The sequence below is a fragment of the Crassostrea angulata genome, chromosome 1 (genome assembly GCF_025612915.1).
Source record: "Crassostrea angulata isolate pt1a10 chromosome 1, ASM2561291v2, whole genome shotgun sequence".
NCBI lineage: Eukaryota > Metazoa > Mollusca > Bivalvia > Ostreida > Ostreidae > Magallana > Magallana angulata.
The window spans coordinates 2,424,572-2,444,656 of NC_069111.1; the positions used below are offsets into that span (position 1 = coordinate 2,424,572).

Sequence of the window (20,085 nt, forward strand, 5' to 3'; positions counted from 1 at the left end):
TTTTAACATAAATCCAAGTAGGATATGATATAAAAACGACCAGTACTTACGTATTTTGAGAATATTATCCGAGCACTCATACTTCCGCTCGAAATTTCACAGGAACTGAGCACATCTCGGTGAAGTCTCGTGAACTTTCATTCGGGCACCTTTGGATTTATTACATACTTAGCACCGATAAAGAAAACATTCCGAACACATTCGCAGGGGTGACAAAATGGCTGACCTCTCCTTAAAACGACATTTTATTAAAAGGATTTTATCGAAGGCAACATGTAACTTAATTCATAGCTTCGTGGATAACGTGTCGGGCTTGTGATCCGTACATCCCGAGTTCGAATCCCGCAGTGGCTTTTGCTATTATTGAATTGAATTTTTTAGGTATTGATTTTTTATCCCAAAACTGCCAATTTTCGCTTATTTGACATTTGTACAGTTTGTTTATTATCATATCTTTCATAATTAAATAATTTACTGTTAATTTGATTGATTTTTCCCAGGTGTGTTATTCCACCTTAAGGTAGCTCACTACACCAAGGCTATACTTGTAATGACACAACGTCACAGGATGGCGACTTTACAGGTTTTGTGAAATCGTTTGTTTTGAGCGAATTGAATGAATGCCATTGTTTTAAGTATCAAGTTTGTGAACCGCAGTTGCGTCTAAAGAGCATTTGTTATACACGTATTTACTGAATCAAATTTTAGAAAAACATTCCCTCCCCAAATTGTTCTTTGTTCGCCTATTCAACTTATATGTATTTTTATGTATCGTGTTTAGTTCATTACCAAGTATCGAGTTAAAGTACCGCTTTGTAATGCGTTAACTTGTCCGTTTGCAGAGCATTTCAATATGGTGTTTTGGCCACATACATCAATGCACGGTCGTTGATTCTTTGCGTTGTTTTCTGACCGTCCTTATTAGTCGTCTGGTGCGTTTGTGGTATTTTCAACTATTTCTATTTGACAGTTTTGTATAAAAAAAATTGTTTGTGTATATGTTATTATGATATATTCGTGAAATTGTTTATAATAAGAGAATCTTGTGAAATAGTAAAGATTTTCATATACTAGTAATATATGGCAAACTTTGCTCGTGTTTGTTAGACACACACACACACACACACACACTGGGAGTTTCATCAATGAATAATCCGTGTTTCCTTTTGCAATTTTTGACGTTTTACCGGATATACAATAAGTATAATGCCTAATGTAGTTATTGGTTTCTTTCTATTCAGAATCTTTGGAATTCATCATGGCCAAAATCATCTTACTGGACATGTATAATACAAAACCAACTTTCCTACGACAGGCGATTTTGCAAATAATGTTTATAATAAAAATCGAAGTGAGCAAACTTAAAATGCCACTAATATACAAGATAATCCGGGCACTATCTTTACCAGTAATAGTCCACAAACGTGTACATCAAACAATGAGTTCTAAAGTTGTCATTATATTATACATGTAATTATGTATAATATTAATTGCCTAAAAATACATGTATAAATGAATTACTGAAATAAAATAACGGAGAAAACCGGTGATTAACAGTTTATTTTTTTCTCTGAGATTTGTCAGCAAACTAGCTCTGCAAGATCATAAATAATCGAGTAGTTTGCAATTGAATATGTGGACTCTGTGGTTTGTTAAATACATGTGGTTTATTTCTTAAGGGTGGGTTCATACAGGGCTCTGACTAAGCCCTGGGACAGGGTAGGCTAATCTCAAGGTCGATGTTGGCATTCTTCGTAGTCATGGTAATTCTTGGGGCCGGGTCAGAGTGGACACCCTAAAGACTATGGCGGGCATTTCCCTGATCTAGAACTACTAGCTGGCATGTCTCGTTTCCTTTCTGTGCATGGAGTTGTGTCTGTTGATGCCATGACGAGAACTGAACGAGATTCGACAGCGTTCACACTTGTACGGCAGGTCATCTGTTGCAAAAAAAAAAATACTGACCAATCGGCTTCGTCCGCTTCACTAACAAGGAGACTTCGTTATAGGTCAAAGGTCTCACAAAACAAAATTATCTAATTACAATCGCAATATTTTAGTAATGGATCAACATTTGACCAGTTACTGTGTTACAGCTTTAAACTTAAAAAAGAAGGAAAATGTTCCTGGTTTATTTTTTTTTTTTTTTGGTTTATTTTTTTGTACTTTCTAATATGGACCATTTAAGTTGATTTCAATAATAGACATGGTTTAATCAGAAGTCTTACATGTGTGCTGATTCATGTGATTTTTTAACCCCGAAGAGTCGTAAAATCTCCTGTCACAAATCCCACAGCGAATCTTCAGTCCCTCTTGATGGAGCTGCATGTGTCGTTGTAAACCGCTGTCGAACCGGAACTTCTTCTTACAAACTGGGCATGCGTAATGTTTCACAGTTTTATCAAAGTGTGTCAATTCGTGGCGTTTCAAATGTGCCGAGTCGTAGAACTGTTTTTGACACTTATCACATTTGTGCTGAAGGACACGCTCTCTCGTCTTGTCGGACATCTTCCAGTGAACAATTGCTCTGTGTTTGTTGAGATTTCCAATCTGTGAACATCTAAACGGGCACTGGTCACACAAATATGGACGCTCGCCGGTATGTGAGCGCAGGTGTCGCTCGAGAATACGAGGTTCAAATTTTTTGTCACAAACATTACATTTTTTCAGCTTCACCCCGAGTCTTGTCTCAATATCTTGTGACGTCTTACTCTTCTTTTCATAACGCAATACAGCTGTCTTTTCTGTTGTTGGTTTTGCGTGAACATTGTCGTGTGACCTAGTTTTTTTCTGGCCATTTGACGTTACTTGTCTCTTGTCCTGTGAACTACTTTTCTTCTCATGCAACTTCAATTGTACTTTGTCACGTGTCTTAAATTTTATATCGTCATGTATATTCGTCTTGCTCTTATTCTTCTCCAAGTCAAAGTCCGTTTTTAACTTTTTTCGATGTTTTTCATGGTCAGAGTTTTTATACGTTTTCGCCCTTTTCTCCTTCGATTTTCCAGCAATACCTTCCCTTATTTCCTTCATCTTCGGAATAGTAAATTTCTTAAATGATAAACATGTATCGTTTTTAGTGGTTATAGTACCGATAACTGTTTTTAAGGACATGTGGGGCATGTGTTGCTTTTGTATATGCCTATAAAGACCTTTCTTATAACTAAATGTCACTTTACAAAACGAGCACGTCGAATAAATGTCGCCAATGTGAGCGTTTGAATGTGTAAGGAGACCCAGCGAGTTTTTAAATAGTTTAAGACATACCTCACATTTGTTTTCTCCATGGGTCTTCTTGTGAGTTTGATAATCTGTTAAGGATTGATAAGACAGGCCGCACTGCTCGCAGAAGTATCGTCTGAGCTCGGAGCTGCACCGCCTGTACGTGGCAGACGTGGGTGGCACACGTGCGGCGCGGCGCTTACTATTAACGGAGCGGCTGATCTCTTTCGGCATGTAGGTCACATACTGACCAATCAGGTCCTCTAATTCAGACGACGAATCCTCTTCATCACTACTGCCACCTAGAATGGAGTTTTTGTACTCCCCACAATTCTTCTCCTGGTGGCAGGAATCGACGTCAAATGTGTCCATGCCTTCCCATTCATCGCCCTCTAGCGGTTCAAATTCTGTCTCCGTCGCTTCACCTTCATCGTCTTCCATTATACTACTTCCAACTCTGTTAGTTTCATCTGACTCTATGCCGATATTGTCTGTGACTTTGTTAGTGCTTTCCATTCTCCCAACACAAATTTTGTCATCACATAATTTATTTTCGTCTGCACCAAAATTACACTCGTCAACGCAGTCGTTTTTCTTAATGCTTGAGTATTTGAATTCATCTTCTGGACTAATCTTGCTGGTTATTTGTTTGTATGTTTCACTTGTATTTGCATCTTCTGGTTCGGTATACTTAAAAATATGGTTGGTTGATTCACTTACATCTAATGAAGAGTCGCACTGAAATTCGTCCGAATCCAAGATGTAATTGTATTCACACGGTTCTTCATCGTCCATTTCCTCTTCAGAATTTCCATACACATCCACATATTCATAGGGTTTGGTTTCCATGACAACATCTGCTGTTGACGTTTCATATTCATTGTAAGTGACAAAATCTGCATCTTTAAATTCGTCTTCTCCACAAGTTTTACTGTCCGTTTCAATAGTGTCACTTTTAATTTCTTTCAAATAGTGTTCATGTATCAAAGCGCGCTCTATAAGGTTAAAATCCCCTCCGTCTTTGTAAATGTTACCTTCTTCATCATAGATTCGTCCAGGCTGTTGCATCTTCCCAGCTTCGTCAATGACGTCATCGGTCAGAGTAGACGACTGCCAGTTACCGGAATGTCTCTCACACACTTGAATTGGCGGGAAGCTACCGATGTTGTCATCCTGATAACCTCTGCCTCCCTGTTCCTCCTCCATCTCCTTGGTTACTACTTCCAGCGACTCTTCGACTTCTGATGATTTTCCTTCAACTTCCGGCGACTTTTTATCTTTCAGTGACTCTTGTACAGCTTCCGGTGAATCTTCCTCAACTTCCGGTGATTCTTCCTCAACAGACTTTCTTCTCTTGTTCTTTTCTTTTTGTTTGAGAGACTTCGGCAGACTGTCAGTTTTCCCTCGTACAGCCATTTTGAATAAGAACTTTCCTTTTCGTATTTCTAGCCGCATGATGTCACAGTCGTTTAACATGGTTCATTAAATCAATATGGCTGAAAACGAAAAAGAAACAAAAAGTTATTGCCCACTCGCAGGTAAACGGAAAAAAACATTTCCTTAATTTTGTTTATCCCCCAAAAATAAGGTTTACCAATATATATTAATCTTATTTCCCCACAAATTCGGGGGGGGGGGGGGGGGGGGGTCGGGGGGGGGGGGGGTTAGTACCTTTAATTTTTCAGGCAATTAAGTATTGAAATCGTCTTTTAACACTCTTAAACACGCTAACCATCCTCAAAAAATATTTGTATATATAGACCGAATGTGTTCAGAAATAAGATTAATCAGTCCAAAACTAGCGTAATTCTGTGCGCCGTAAAGTGCAACTTTTTTTAACACGTAGCTCCGAGGTCGTCCACCCGAATTTTTTCAGACCGGGAGCTAGACCTGCAGCTAATAATTAAGTATAAGTACTCGGTAAAATTCATGAATCTAAAGCATCGGCGACGTTACACATTGTGTTTACAAGTACAAAGTAAACAAAAATAAACCAGATTAATCAGATTAAAATACGATAATAAACGCGGGATGTCGATGAACGTAACGTCCCATCCTGGGACGAATTAAATCTTTAAAATATCACTCATTTAGTTTCTAAATAAAAGTACCTTTTTTTAACATTCTGTACACATATTTCTTATTCACGCAAACGATGATGTGAAATACAGCCCCACGAAAATTGGCAAAAAATTACAGAATTTCTTTTTATTTTGCATGTACTTTATCGTTGATATATGTACTCTTATAGAATCCCTTTCTTATCCAAGAAAAAACAATCACATGGGATATATAAACCATTATGTATGGTAGGTATACACTGTTTACATCTAATCTTCTTATACTCTTAGGTTATTGGTTATGATACGGGTGCTAGTTATAATCAAAGTACTGAAGTACTGAAAGCCGGGCTCTTTTGGTGTGTCTTTATGCATATTGTGTAGTAAAGACTGAAAATATCTCTCTCTCTCTCTCTCTCTCTCTCTCTCTCTCTCTCTCATGCTTTTAATGTCGGCAAAGCATCAAAGAGCGACCAAATTTTGTAAGCGGCTATACACAAAAAATATGTCTGTCTAGTAGAAGTAAAAAGGTTCAACAGTTGCTGCCTTGAATTTTGCAACAAGCATTATATATTCAATCCCCGTTTCTTCATCGCGCAGCAAAGTAGTTCATGGAAATTCATGCGCATTGTATGTGTCCAAAATGCATAGTAATGTTTTAAAAACACGTTATTAATACGAAAACTAAAACAGATAGACAATTCATTAGAAATTAAAAGAAAAAGAAACAAAATGCCAACACTTTTGACAAAACGTGGCTCTTTGTGTAACTATTTGGTATAGCGGAAGCTTTACCTTGACGCTGTTTGGTTTTTTGTTTATTTGTGCTATTTAAAGTAACATTGGCGATTTGCGTGCCTATAGCCAGGACTCTGCTTTCAGCAGAGCCCGGCTAAAAACTGTGAGAACAACACCGTCTCTTATACTAGTATATAACTGAAGGAATATACATGCGCAGATCTAGAAGCTTGGGTGGGGTGTGCAGACATCTTACTTCCATCCCAAAAATTTAATTTTTTAAAAATTACAGACAATAGGCCTAAGACTCCCCTCTCCATCAAAGCAAAATGTCTGTGTGCGAAAATTTGCACAAATTGTGTTCGTCTTATAGAATGCGCTTCGTGGTTTGCGTAATCCAATGCAGGTAGGTAAGTATAATAATGTAGTAGAGAATCGGAATGAATGTAAAAGGAAATAAGAAATAATTTACGCGGATAAGAAGAGAATAACGCACCAAAGAAATGATCACAACATAAAAAATAAAATCAAAGTACTGAAGTACTGACGGAAGTTGATTTTATCGATTATCATTTATTTTAAAATCAACTTATCTTGCGTGGCAAGTGGTTTGTAGTCTGTATTTAAATTACGCTTTTTTTATAATATGAATTTTAATTAGACTTTTCAGACAATAATTTAGAGAAACCCCATATGAATCATGTTGTGTAATATTTAAAGATATATTTCAAACTACATGTATGTATTAGTAATCGAAACAATTCTAAAAATTGTGTGGATTCAAGCACTATTGATATTGAACTCCAGTCTCGTTCAACCAGTCGCTCAGCTGTCTCCGTTAATCTCCGACAAGCAAGAGAGCCTCTCTGTTTGTCGGAGATTTACGGAGACAGTCGAGCTATTGGTTGAACGAGACTATATTAAACTCTGGCGTAGGAATACATGAGACTAATTAAATATCTAAATTGTTCGTATAACAGTATATAAAATCTTACTATTTTCAAAGTGTTTATAGATAAGTTTCCTTGAAAAACAATGCTTCAACATACATATATTACGTCGAATTTTTCTATTATATTCAAGAACTACGACTTGTCAGCGATGATGATTTGTGCTTAGGTCCAAACACTGTTTAACTTTCGGTTTGCCAGAGTGACTGCATAGGAGAGTTGATTAAAATCAACTCCCAAAAAGAATCAAAGGGAAATATGATAAGCATGGATACGAAAACAAATCCTGAAATAGTACATGTGCAGTGGCGGATCCAGCGCCGGCGCGCCGGGCGCGCCCCCCCCCCCCCCCCGTTTGATTTTTTTTTTTTTTTGTGGATGATTTTTTTCTGATCATATAAAGTCATGCTTTACTTTAATATTAAATTCAATTTGTAAAATGAAAAATACAAAGATTTATAATTTGTAGGCATATTCATGTAGAAGAGTTATTTCATTCGATATAGTTTAGTAATTACACCTATAATTGTGTACGATATTTTGAAGTATTTCTTTTTTTTATTTATTTTAATTATTTACGACCGACAAACTCATTGGTGCAAATTTTCTCCTGGACAATTATGACAAATAACAATATTATTGAGTAAAATTGCAAAAGCCTACAAAATGAACAAAATTTAGTTTAAAGTCTTATCCCAGATACAATGAAATAAATACTTCTTATTTGTAAGAGCTCAATTGAAACTTTCTGCAGCTTTTGTTACTTCAAAATTAAATGTCTCATAACATTTTGGTAACATTTCTAGTGACTAAAATGACGGGAAAATAAGTAAAAATTGGCCCTCCACACAACATGATTTTGCCTTTCAAAATATCTAGATTTCAGGAGCTTCCGGGGGCTTCGCCCCCTGGACCCACTGGGGGCCTCAAGGCGGCCCCCAGACCCCCGGCCTTTAACTGCGCCCCCCCGTTTTCAAATTCCTGGATCCGCCACTGATGTGTAAATGTTCTGAAGAAGTAAGCAGAATAAGAATAAAATCAAGATACATAGACTTCTGGTGGTAATTCCCTTCCATCGGACTTCTATTCATTTACATCTTTTTTCTTGAGGGTAGGAGGGGTAACTTTAGGCCTTCATGGTGTAAAGAATTGAAAGCTATATTTTTGTACATTGAAACACTGCATGGACGGACTTATCTGCACCCGATTTGTAAATTATTTTTGGTTCAATTTAAAAGTATTATTTGAAATTATTTCTTTTAAATATAGGAAGTATTCCTCTATCTTTCACAAACCATCAATTGTATAAATGCACTATATTGTTTTATTGCATTGTAGTGATTACCTTACGATTAATTAGTTTAATGAATAAACTGTACAAATAATAGCTTTGAAACAGATGGAGGTGAACGGGTAATTGCCGGAATCAAAACGGACACTAGCTTTTAACGGGTGTTATGCCTAAAGGTCAATTCACACTCTTTTGAAATCTAACTGTCTTACAAACATTCCCAGGCTAACAAATATATTTTTCCGTAATTATTGTATAAACAATTACCTTACGCTATTTACCATACCCCCGGGCCCTATCATACTTCTATAGAAGAGACGTGTCCGAGTTTGACACAGAATGGAAATGTCTTAATCCGCCTTAATCCACCAACAAAGATAGCATTACGTCACGGACAGATCACAGAAATGAGTTAATAAAGCTATAATATAGACTAATTAAATTAACCAAATAACATTGTAACTACAGCAAACAATCCGATGTACTTTGAGAATGACCCAACTCACGATGATTTTACAAAGGGTGGGATCAGCCATGTGTCACTGATATTGCAGACATGCCCTGGTTTTTTTTATGTACAGAATTCCCTTGAAATAGAACTCTGATATGATAGACACGCAGAAGTTGCCCGTGGGTTGCAAAAGAAACTGAACACATGTTTGAACTAAACATTCACTGTATCTGTAAATAAATTACAATTCGCGAAATATATCCTGCATATGTATTGCTTTACCTAATGAAATCAGTACACATAAGTCAATGTCTTGTGAACTTGGAGGTTTCTTACCTTTGTGAGAAGAACACACGACTTCCAATCCTCCGTTATTCAGACACCCTCCCGCACCCCTACCGTGTTACCTCACGGTGTTCTGCTGAATTCCTAACCTTTTATGTCACTGAACATGTTAAAGCATATGGAATCACTTTTTCGAATTTTTTGCGAAGCTGAATTACGATTTAAAATGAAAATGAGCTTCTATATAATTGCCGATAATCTTTTCGTGCAAAAACTTGTCTTTTCCCATCCAAAAGAGACATTTAAAGCCCTCTGGTCAGTTCTAGCTTGCAGCTGTGTTTATAACAATTCCCCACGCGGGTTTCGGCCGATGATTCCTGCAGCCTGGAATGTTGATTCCACTGAGAGAGTTGCAGTATGCCCATCAGCTACAGATGTACGTCCGTTTACCCACACCATAGGTAAACATCGTCAGATGGACGCCTGCTCAGATTTAAATCCGTTCACGTTCACTTGTTGTGATTTACTTACTGAAGTATACATACGTATACTGACCGACAGGCCTATCTAAGCCTATAAATAGACCTTTATTACCTATACCTCTTTAGATAAGGACAATAACGCTAGTTCCGACACACTAACTGGTATAACACTACCACGCGTATATTACGTAATTAGTGTACACGTTAAGTAAAAGTCTTAAGTGATCGTATAGTGGTTTTATTCGACAAAAAGCAAACTAAATACACAGTCCCAATTCGGGGAAGTCAGAGAGATGTTGAGAGTTCGAGAGAGCGTCGGAATTAACCCAACTATCAAAGTAAAACAAGTGCTCATTGGCTGTTGAAAAGCCCCGTAAAAGGGCGCCACCACCTTGTTACTATGTTGCTCCAAGATGGCGTCAAGTTGGTCAGTCAAGAACCCGCCCTTAATCAGTGTTCTTAGGGTCAACCAAGGTTGCGACATATATTTACTAGGGGGGAGGGTCACTGTATTGTGACCAATTACTGTCATCTACATGAACCGATCAAAGGACTAATTGACTTCGATTAGCAGATTGATGTATGTAATTGTTTGGTTTACATCAAACTTTACCCCCTCAGGCTATTTGTGTACTAATCTGGAACATAATGTCCAAATTGGAGACATACTGACCAGCAAGAATTTAATTACCGTCATCAAAGGAACATTACCTCAAAACAATACACCCCATCAATATGTAAACATGGAATGCTGCATGGAGAAAACGTACCCAAGAGAAATCGTACCCAGGAGAAAACGTACCCAATTCCTAGGGTACGTTTTCTCCAAGAGAGAACGTACCCAGGTACGTTTTCTCTTGGAGAAAACGTACCCTATAAAAATCATAAATAACAGTTTTAATAGATATTCTGGGATGCAATAAAATATATTATGCAATAAACATTTGTATAATTTTATTATTGTTGCTTTTGTTTTTATATAATTACGTACATTAATTAATTAGACAATAATTGTGTTATATACAAATGCACAAACTTCGCCTGAGCAGTTTAATTAGTCGGCAATTAATCCATTGATATAAATGAAATCGTTAAAAAAATATAGATCGACACAATAGTTTTGATTGCAATATAATTTGGAGAACTTAATAATGAGTATCTCGAGAAGTCGAGAGCGCGTTTTTTTTCTCTCGATAGATATGAATCAATTATTTGAATAGGTTTTTTTTCATTGTTAACAACTTTGAAAGTCTCATAAGTCTAATTACATTGAAATCACTAATATTTAAAGCAGAATGCTTATAACAAACATGGTAAATATATCAACTATTAAAAAATTATTTATGAAATAAAGTTGAAAATTTTGAGCTCAAATCATGTCCAAGTCCTTTAGATATTTAATCGATACATATAATTAAGAAAACCCTTACGGGATCTATAGTATTTTAAAGATATTATTTGTAAAAATTGTATATTCCTCTATATTTATTCATTAAAATATGCATTAAAGTAGTATTTAAAACTAATTGACATGTCCAAATCCTTAAAATACTCAACCGGTACATATATAAGAATTATAATTATGTAATTCAGATATCTATCAAATTCAAATATTCCTCTATATTAATGCAGTAAATTAGTTATTAAAACTATTTAGCTTTATGTTTATTATATTTATAGGGTACGTTTTCTTCAAGAGAAAACGTACCTGGGTACGTTCTCTCTTGGAGAAAAGGTACCCTAGGAATTGGGTACATTTTCTCCTGGGTACGTTTTCTCTTGGGTACGTTTTCTCCTGATACCTAAACATGGTAGCTATTGGCTCTCTCTCTGACTTTCCTTTAAAGCTATATAGTCTTTGATGGACACATAATATTCGTGGTACAATTAACATGGAATATACACCAAATAAAGGTATTTACTTTACAAAACTTTCTATACTGATTCTGAAATTAAATGATAAAGTCAAATCACAATAGTCCAAAGAATAATATAGAACGTTCAATCAGTAAAGTCAAAGTTATAGAATACGTAAAATATAAAGTCCAATCACCAGTGTTCGGTTATATAGGTATAGGGATAATATAGGTATAATGATAGGTAACAAGGGCTATTTTGTTACACTGGACTTCGTTAGAAAATACCACTGTTGTAATAACAGAATAAGTAACATCATCACTGACCGTGTGCATGGAGGAAGCAGTTTTAACCGTCTGGGACAAGGTTTCTAACCAACGACATGCCGATCTATACCTAAAATCTGACGCAAAGGAAATCATGTACACTCCACACGAGACTTATTGCTTCCTGCGGCACCCCCCCCCCCCCCACCTGCCCTCTCTGAATTTTTAAATTAACATAATTTTGTCACGCAACGTGACTTCAGGTGGTCGTGGCAAATTTCTGGTATTTTGTTTTTCATCTCAAAACAAGGAAATGTTAATTTATTAAACAAAGGGCTGAATCGGTCACTCATCGTACACAATTTTTAATGGGAGATATTTATTCAGTTGGAGATGGTCACTAGGGTCAATTGCTGACCGCTCAAAGCCAAAATAATTGTTTCAAGATAGATGACACAGTCATCTCTATGACACCATTAGAAATAGAATGTCAAGAGACCAAGTGGTCAAAAAGTATAAATGCGAGAAGTGGATGTAAAGTTCCTCAGTAGTAAACTGAATATATATAATCCAAGACTGATTAATATTATACGTAGTAACTTGCACCCTTTTTAAACCTCTAACATCACGAAATAGAGGACATAACCATATTTTTCAAATTGAAATGTATGTATATTGAATCTATTAAAAAACTATTGTTTATATACTTAAACTTCGCCCCATTACAAACACAGGCTTATTCCTACATCCGATTCAACGATCACGGAGGATTTCAAATAACAACACTTCATCCAAAGATAAAAAAAATCATTAAAAAATCGAAAGGATGAAAAACTGCAAAAAACGCCAAAGAACTGCAGCCTAAGACACACTGCATACATTTACACTTACCTAGCGCTATGTTAACTCCGCGGCTGTGAGACCTTTACTCAATATAACACACGTAAGAATTCCTCACGGGATTAACTCATTGTCAGTGAAGACAATTAATTGGAGCATAGCACCCCGGGGGATTATCTCAATCACAGGTGGACACTTACTCCCGACATTGTCCGAGGTCAATAAAGTTATCAAAACAAAAGACGTGATCTGAGTGATTGGTTGTAAATTTCTACCACACGCGTTATCAAAAATCAGCAGAATTCTTATCGGAATTCTTTTTAGCGAATGTTCTTATATTGGCCTAAAAATCGTTTCCGTGCTATACTCCACGGAATACTGTGCCATGTTAAAAGAAAAGAAATTGCTTACTTTTGTATATATTGGCCAGGTCACAAATGCTGATACGAAGCTCTGTAGTTCACCACGGTCAGATTTTCTTTACCACCCCCCCCCCCCCCACCCCCGACTCTGATATTTAGAACAGGTTACACTAAATGTTTAGCCTACCCTAGGACCAGACGACCAAGCACCACTCACCTGTTAGCACGCACGTTTTCCCGCCGCCCACTGTCCGCTATCTCCGTGCACCTCCACCAACTCAAGATATAAATAGCTCTCTGACGTACACATTGCAGTCTGGACAGTGTTCACAATTTTTATCCAATCATTTTGCTCTATTCCGTAAGTCGCGGACAAAGCTGCTGGAGTTATACTAATTATTGATAATGAACAATAGAAAATGAGGGGTGTCCTGAAATTCTGGAAACAAACGGCGTTATTTGATTAGTTAAAGACGCAGGAAATGTTACTTTGGCCACAAAGAGAGCAAAACTGAGAAAAAATTATGCATATATCATACCTAATTATTTATGTTTTAGATTTTGAAGTAAAATGGAAAAGTTAAAATCACCATAAAGAAATTACAATCGTCAGGACAAGTGCGTTAAGAATATAATTCTTTTTTAAAAAAAAAATGCAACTCATTATTTAGTTCAGATACAGACTGTATGGGGGATCGTATAGTGACTCCCCCAAACGTCCCCGTCGAACGTATTTTATATCACCGTAGCATGCATGATACTAATTTACATACAGAACAAACAAGTAATAGATTCAAGTAAACAAGTTCCACAATAAACTGTGCCAAAAAGTTCCATAATAAATTGTGACAAAATCTTGAAATTCACAAAATAATTTGTAATATAACATAAATGTTTCTCGTCTTTAGGACAACGTCCTAGTCTTATTCAAAAGTTAATATAATGTTAATATACATGTAATTTTTAGCAACGTTCAGTGACTCTTCCTGTATCGGCCCTCATAGATAAATGAACATCCTGGTAGCCTACACTGTCCTTACTCTGACTGCCAGCTTTGTTTACTACTTCGGAAAAGTCTTATACTTTCATTTCCCGATCAGATTATACATGTAGGTCAATGTACTCTATCGTAAGTACATTGTGCAGAGATTTTAAAATCAGTCTATTCCGAGTTCTGATTAAAATATTTGTTTCAAACCATACAGGTTTACAAATACAGGACTTGCTAGGGATCTCGGGTCATCTGTTTTTCGGATTTAATATATGTTAAAAAATGTATAAAAATGTCTGGGGAATGTGCACGCTTGGTAATCATGGAAAAACATTTTACCAGAAATTCTCGAAAATTAAACGTAAATGTTATTATTTATAAAAAGTTTAACTATAACGAAACGACGTCTTATAATGCGATGCCTGGCCAAAAATGAACTAATCACTTCTCTTGGAATTTATTCATCATCATGTAATCTTAAACATGTATCACAACCCTACAGCTGTTCTGTCTGGGATGAACTTCATTGGTCCAATGGGTTGGGTGCAAACAATGCACAGCTTTTCAAATTAAGGATCTGTATTATATTTGGCACACTTACACTGATGTATATTGTAGATGTGATAAATAAAATACTTACTCGTTATCTCAATTTCTCAGGAAACAGATTAAGCATGGCATTGAAAATTTAGAGTAATGTTCGACAAAAGGTCAAGAATTGTTCAACACAGTCAATCGATTTAAAAGCTTTGCGCTCAGATTTCAGGATTGGGGGAGAAAAAATCGTAACTTTTACTGGTCAATGATACTTTTCTAACGTCGTGAATCTACTTTCAATCATTTTTTATAAGCAACCACTTCTAGTAAATGTAGAAGGGAGGGGGTTGGGGTTGGAGATATATATCTTGCTCTATCACCCTCTTTTTTCATCTTTTTTTATTTTTATTTCTTAGTACATTTCGCACCTGATCCACCTCTATAGTGTAAGCATTCCGTCTTTCTTATCCCCTGAAGGTGCGACTCAAGCTTATGTAACCACTTAGTCCAATAGTTCTTTCACAAGCAGTTTATTAACAAGCGTGATCGTATAGTTTTGTCAAAATTACAACATCAATTACAAACACCCTTAAACAAAAAAAATCTCAAATTAATCAAAGTACTGAAGAACTGACGGGAGTTGATTTTGTCAATGTTTATTTATTTCAAAATCAATGATATGTTATTTTGCATGACAAGTACATGTAGTTTCTAATTTGAATTACGCACATTTTTATAATATGAATTTTTGGACTTTTTCGACAAGAATGTCGAGAAACCTTCATACGAATCATGTTAAATAATATTTAAAGATAAAATTAATTCAATCAAACTATGTATCAGTAATAGAAATATTTCTCGAAAATTTTATGGATCCAAGCAATATTGAACTCTAGTCTCGTTCAACCAAACGCTCGGCTTACACCGTAAATCTCCGACAAGGATTTACGGAGACAGCCGAGCGTCGAGTTGAACGAGACTATATTGAACTCTGGCGTAGGAATACATACGACTACAAAAAATATTTAAATTGTTTGTACCATTTAAAATCTGACTATTTTCAAGGTATTTATAAATAAGTTTCCTTGAAAAACAATGCTTTAGCATACATTACATCGAATTTATTAATTATTTTCAAGAACAAAGTCTTGTCAGCAGCAATGATTTGTGCTGAGGTCCAAACACTGTTTCACTTTCGGTTTGTCTGAGTAACTGCATAGGAGAGTTGATTAAAATCAACTCCCCAAAATTTAAATCAAAATCTATAATTTCACATCCAAATAAACATCCTATCTAACATCATTTTACAGGGGTATATATAACATTTTACTTATGATTGACAGTTCCGACTCGTTCGGTCCATCTACGATGACCAAGAGTGAACATTTAGTGTTAAAATTCCAGTTATATTTTACTTCTAAACAAAGCAACAAAACTTTCAGAACTGTCTATCAAAGAGTATAGATGCAGGTTTTGAGTCTCTAAGTCCCCCACCTGGGTATGAAAGCATCGCTACGCATTATACATTCATTCATACATGGCTTTAAGGTTACAAAGGTTAAATAGATGGAACAAGTATTCAGGGCTACCTTAATTGCAGTATCAGGGCCTTCATTGCAGACACAGGATCGCCAAATATGACAATTTGTTGAGAACTTGTTTATATATTTTCAATTTGGATTTTACTGTGCCCGAATTCCGTACCTGATTAATTAACGTCATTAAAGACCAAGATTATTGAGATACTGGCTCTCCCGCCTGAGTATGACGCATCGCTTACCGTCAGTATTAAAAGGTCATATATAAAAGTATACATGAGTTCATGGTTTAAAAGGTTACATAAAACATGCGATACATGACTCAGTATAGAGTACCAGAACTATCAATGCAGACACAGAATCGCCAAATATGACAACTTATTTATAAACTCCCAATGCCGACATTTGTGGCCGCATTCTACACCTGGTTGCATTAAGTCATTTAGGAATACTGCGCATGTTACAAGAATAACAGCGTTCATTCTGTTAGTTATCATTACCACAATTCATTGCGCAGTATCTAGGTATACATAAGTATCATAGTGACCAATGTGTAATACCAACAATGTCAAGGTCATAGCATGGCTATCTGGTTACAATAGTCCTCCATGTCTAGTTTCTACCGAGACAAAAATATCTAATCATGCTGATGAGAAAGTCGAAATAGAGTCAAAACTGGGAGACGCTCGTCTGTTGTCAACTTTTGTGCTTTTCATTGTGTTTGATCCGCGAATTGATTCATTTCCGCCGTACGTTTTTCTAGATAACTGCTTTAATTCCCTAGCAAGCTGTTATTGGACCGAGTTGTCTATTTTTTAAAGGAGCTACGGTAAACAAATAGTAAAGTTCTTACCTTCATGTTCTTTGGGTTTTTTTTCGAAATGTTACGTTCTTCTTTTCTTTTTATACTCCGTCAATCCTGGTCACGGCACCAAGAAACACGCCTGCATTGTAAGATTTTCATTGCTTTCACCATAAGAAGTTTTAACAACTTTTGAAGTAGTTTTTATCTGCTTTATTCACAAGAGCAAGTTTACTTACAACGTTTACGAAAGTCATTTAGAGCCTACTTAGAGAGTTTACAACTCAATAAGCCCCCAAGCTGCCCTCTGCATTCTGACAAGCGCAATTCTTTCACAATGATATTAATTGGTGATGTAAATGAACAAGTCTCATTGGTTCTATCCACCTGGTTTGATCATGAGTAAAAATCCAGCGTCCAGAACTGTACCACATCATACGGTTCATACCAATGCAAAACATGCGAGTTACTGAGAGCAACAATAAACACAACTGACGAAATCGCACAATTAGTAATTATTAAGTATGCAGGTTGTTATGTAACATCTGTAATGTCGAATAGATAGAACAATCACTATTGTTCTGAAAAAAACCATGCTGACATTTATGAAGTTCATCCGAACAGGAGATCCTGCATTGGTATTTAATACACAATGCATTATATTTATAACTAATGTACTTTCGCATCAAAACAAAAATATTAGTTCTCATCAAGTTAACAACATAGCCAACAGGCTACAGTTGTGTGGGCAATACTAGGTCGGCTAACATTTAATCATTTAAAGCAAGGTGCTTTATATGGTGATGTATGCGGGTAGCGACTATAGAAGAAAAAAATCATAACCCGCGTTAGCGGGTTGTGTTAGTATTTCTACAATGATAATTCAAAGCCCGCATGCATCTAAAAAAAAAACCCAAACAAAATAAACATTTTATTTCTTATATTTACATCTTTCCACAAGTTAATAAATTGATTGTAAAGATTAAGTAAAATTAACTAAGTTACTGTTAATGTACATCAATACGTTAGATAAAAGAAATAGCCAAGTAGTCTTATATGGGAATTTGAGTCAGACATCATCATGATTATTTCAAGCAGTGTATGTTTTTTAAGCTGCTAAAGGTTTTGACCGATCGATAAAATGTCCTTTTCTTGAAATAGATAAATTTCTATACAAATTAAAGAAATTGTCCATTTCCGTCTCCCCCCTCCGTGATAATTTACAATTTCGAAAGAATTGCTAAAGTATCAGCATATCTAGTTAATGCTACGATGTACCCATGCAAAACGTGTGAACAATTTAGATTTACGCACTACATTAATAGTGTGTTTATGTCACTCAGTTCTACCTTTTAAGGATGTCGGAACATGTCCATCATTTTAGGATGTCGACTTTCGTTTTCATTGCGCATGTTTTGTGAGCAATCTATAGTCTGTCCCGAGTTTTTGCTTCCACCACTTTTTGCTTGATATTTCAATAATAGTAAATACCTTTGTGTTCAAACTACGTTCATCCACTAATATGAAAAATGTCCAGATTATCTGTTTTGAAACGCCCCCTCTACCGCTTCAGGTTTCAATACACATCCCAAAATTGAAAGTCTACGAAGATTTTGCATTGCATCAGCCATCAATAAGCCCGGATGATAACGTTGAAAAATTGCGCGATGTATTCCGAGTGTATTCCGAATGGAGAAAAGATGTAAACATTTCCCATAATAAATCTCCGTAAGAAAATTGTTTTCGTTCTTGTGAAATTTCCCTTTCATCGATTTCAATTGTGATTTCTATCCCAGGTATGTGTATTTTTGATAAAAATCATCAAAAATTGATGGAAGCAACAGACTATAGTGAATTGAAGTGAATATAAACCTTTCATGAAATTGTTTTTATAACATTTATTAAAGTGAACACAATGAACAAAATACAGATAAAATTATAGAGGCTTGTTAAGGTAAAAAAAACTGGTGATGTTGATATGTATCATGGTGATTCATCATTGTTTCACTGTGTGTTGATGTTGATATGATAATGTATCATGGTGCCTCATCATTGTTTCACTGTATGGTGATGTTGATGTGTATCATGGTGACTCATCATTGTTACACTGTGTGATGATGTTGATATATATCATGGTTAGTAACCATTGCTTTACTGAGTAATAATGTTGATGTGTATCATTGTGACTCATCATTGTTTCACTGTGTGGTGATGTTTATATGTATCATGGTGTCTCATCATTGTTTCTCTGTGTGTTGATGTTGATATGTATCATGGTGCCTCATCATTGTTGCCCTGTGTGGTGATGTTGATATGTATCATGGTGTCATATTATTGTTTCACTGTGTGATGATGTTGATGTGTATCATGGTGACTCATCATTGTTTCACCGTGAGGTGATGTTGATATGTATCATAGTGATTCATCATTGTTTCACTGTGTGGTGATGTTGATATGTATCATGGTGTTTCATCATTGTTTCACTGTGTGGTGATGTTGATGTGTATCATGGTGACTCATCATTGTTTCACTGTGTGGTGATGTTGATATGTATCATGGTGTTTCATCATTGTTGCCCTGTGTGGTGATGTTGATATGTATCATGGTGTCATATAATTGTTTCTTTGTGTGTTGATGTTGATATGTATCATGGTGTCTCATCATTGTTTCTCTGTGTGTTGATGTTGATATGTATCATGGTGCCTCATCATTGTTGCCCTGTGTGGTGATGTTGATATGTATCATGGTGTCATATAATTGTTTTACTGTGCGATGATGTTGATATGTATCATAATGACTCATCATTGTTTCACTGTGGGATGATGCTGATATGTATCATGTTCACTCATCATTGTTTCTCTGTGTGGTGATGTTGATATGTATCATTGTGTCTCATCATTGCCTAACTGTGTGGTGATGTTGATATGTATCATAGCGATTCATCATTATTTCACTGTGTGGTGATGTTGATATGTATCATGGTGTCATATAATTGTTTCTTTGTGTGTTGATGTTGATATGTATCATGGTGCCTCATCATTGTTACCCTGTGTGGTGATGTTGATATGTATCATGGTGTCATATTATTGTTTTACTGTGCGATGATGTTGATATGTATCATAATGACTCATCATTGTTTCACTGTGGGATGATGCTGATATGTTTCATGATGACTCATCATTGTTGCCCTGTGTGGTGATGTTTATATGTATCATGGTGTCTCATCATTGTTTCACTGTGGGATGATGTTGATATGTATCATGTTCACTCATCATTGTTGCCTTGTGTGGTGATGTTGATATGTATCATAATGACTCATCATTGTTTCACTGTGGGATGATGCTGATATGTATCATGTTCACTCATCATTGTTTCACTGTGTGGTGATGTTGACATGTATCATGGTGTTTCAT

The 20,085-nt window shown here is 35.9% G+C and overlaps 1 protein-coding gene across 7 annotated transcripts; it reads right to left on the minus strand.

Annotated features, from left to right (window-relative positions):
- Positions 1-1,545: 1,545 nt before the first annotated feature.
- On the minus strand, positions 1,546-13,156 carry LOC128166391 (zinc finger protein 33A-like). 7 transcript variants are annotated; one of them, XM_052831574.1, is made up of 4 exons: positions 9,049-10,217; positions 3,268-4,718; positions 2,229-3,051; positions 1,546-1,940 (listed from the first exon to the last, which is right to left on the minus strand). In XM_052831574.1, exons 2-4 carry the CDS (start codon positions 4,696-4,698, stop codon positions 1,834-1,836), a joined length of 2,361 nt encoding a protein of 786 aa, XP_052687534.1. In that variant the 5' UTR covers positions 4,699-4,718; positions 9,049-10,217; the 3' UTR covers positions 1,546-1,833. The 7 variants fall into 7 exon arrangements, with proteins under 7 accessions (XP_052687534.1, XP_052687492.1, XP_052687520.1 ...); XM_052831532.1 differs by lacking the exon at positions 9,049-10,217 and adding an exon at positions 13,022-13,156 and having other exon boundaries at positions 2,229-4,718; XM_052831560.1 differs by lacking the exon at positions 9,049-10,217 and adding an exon at positions 12,992-13,012 and having other exon boundaries at positions 2,229-4,718.
- Positions 13,157-20,085: the final 6,929 nt, after the last annotated feature.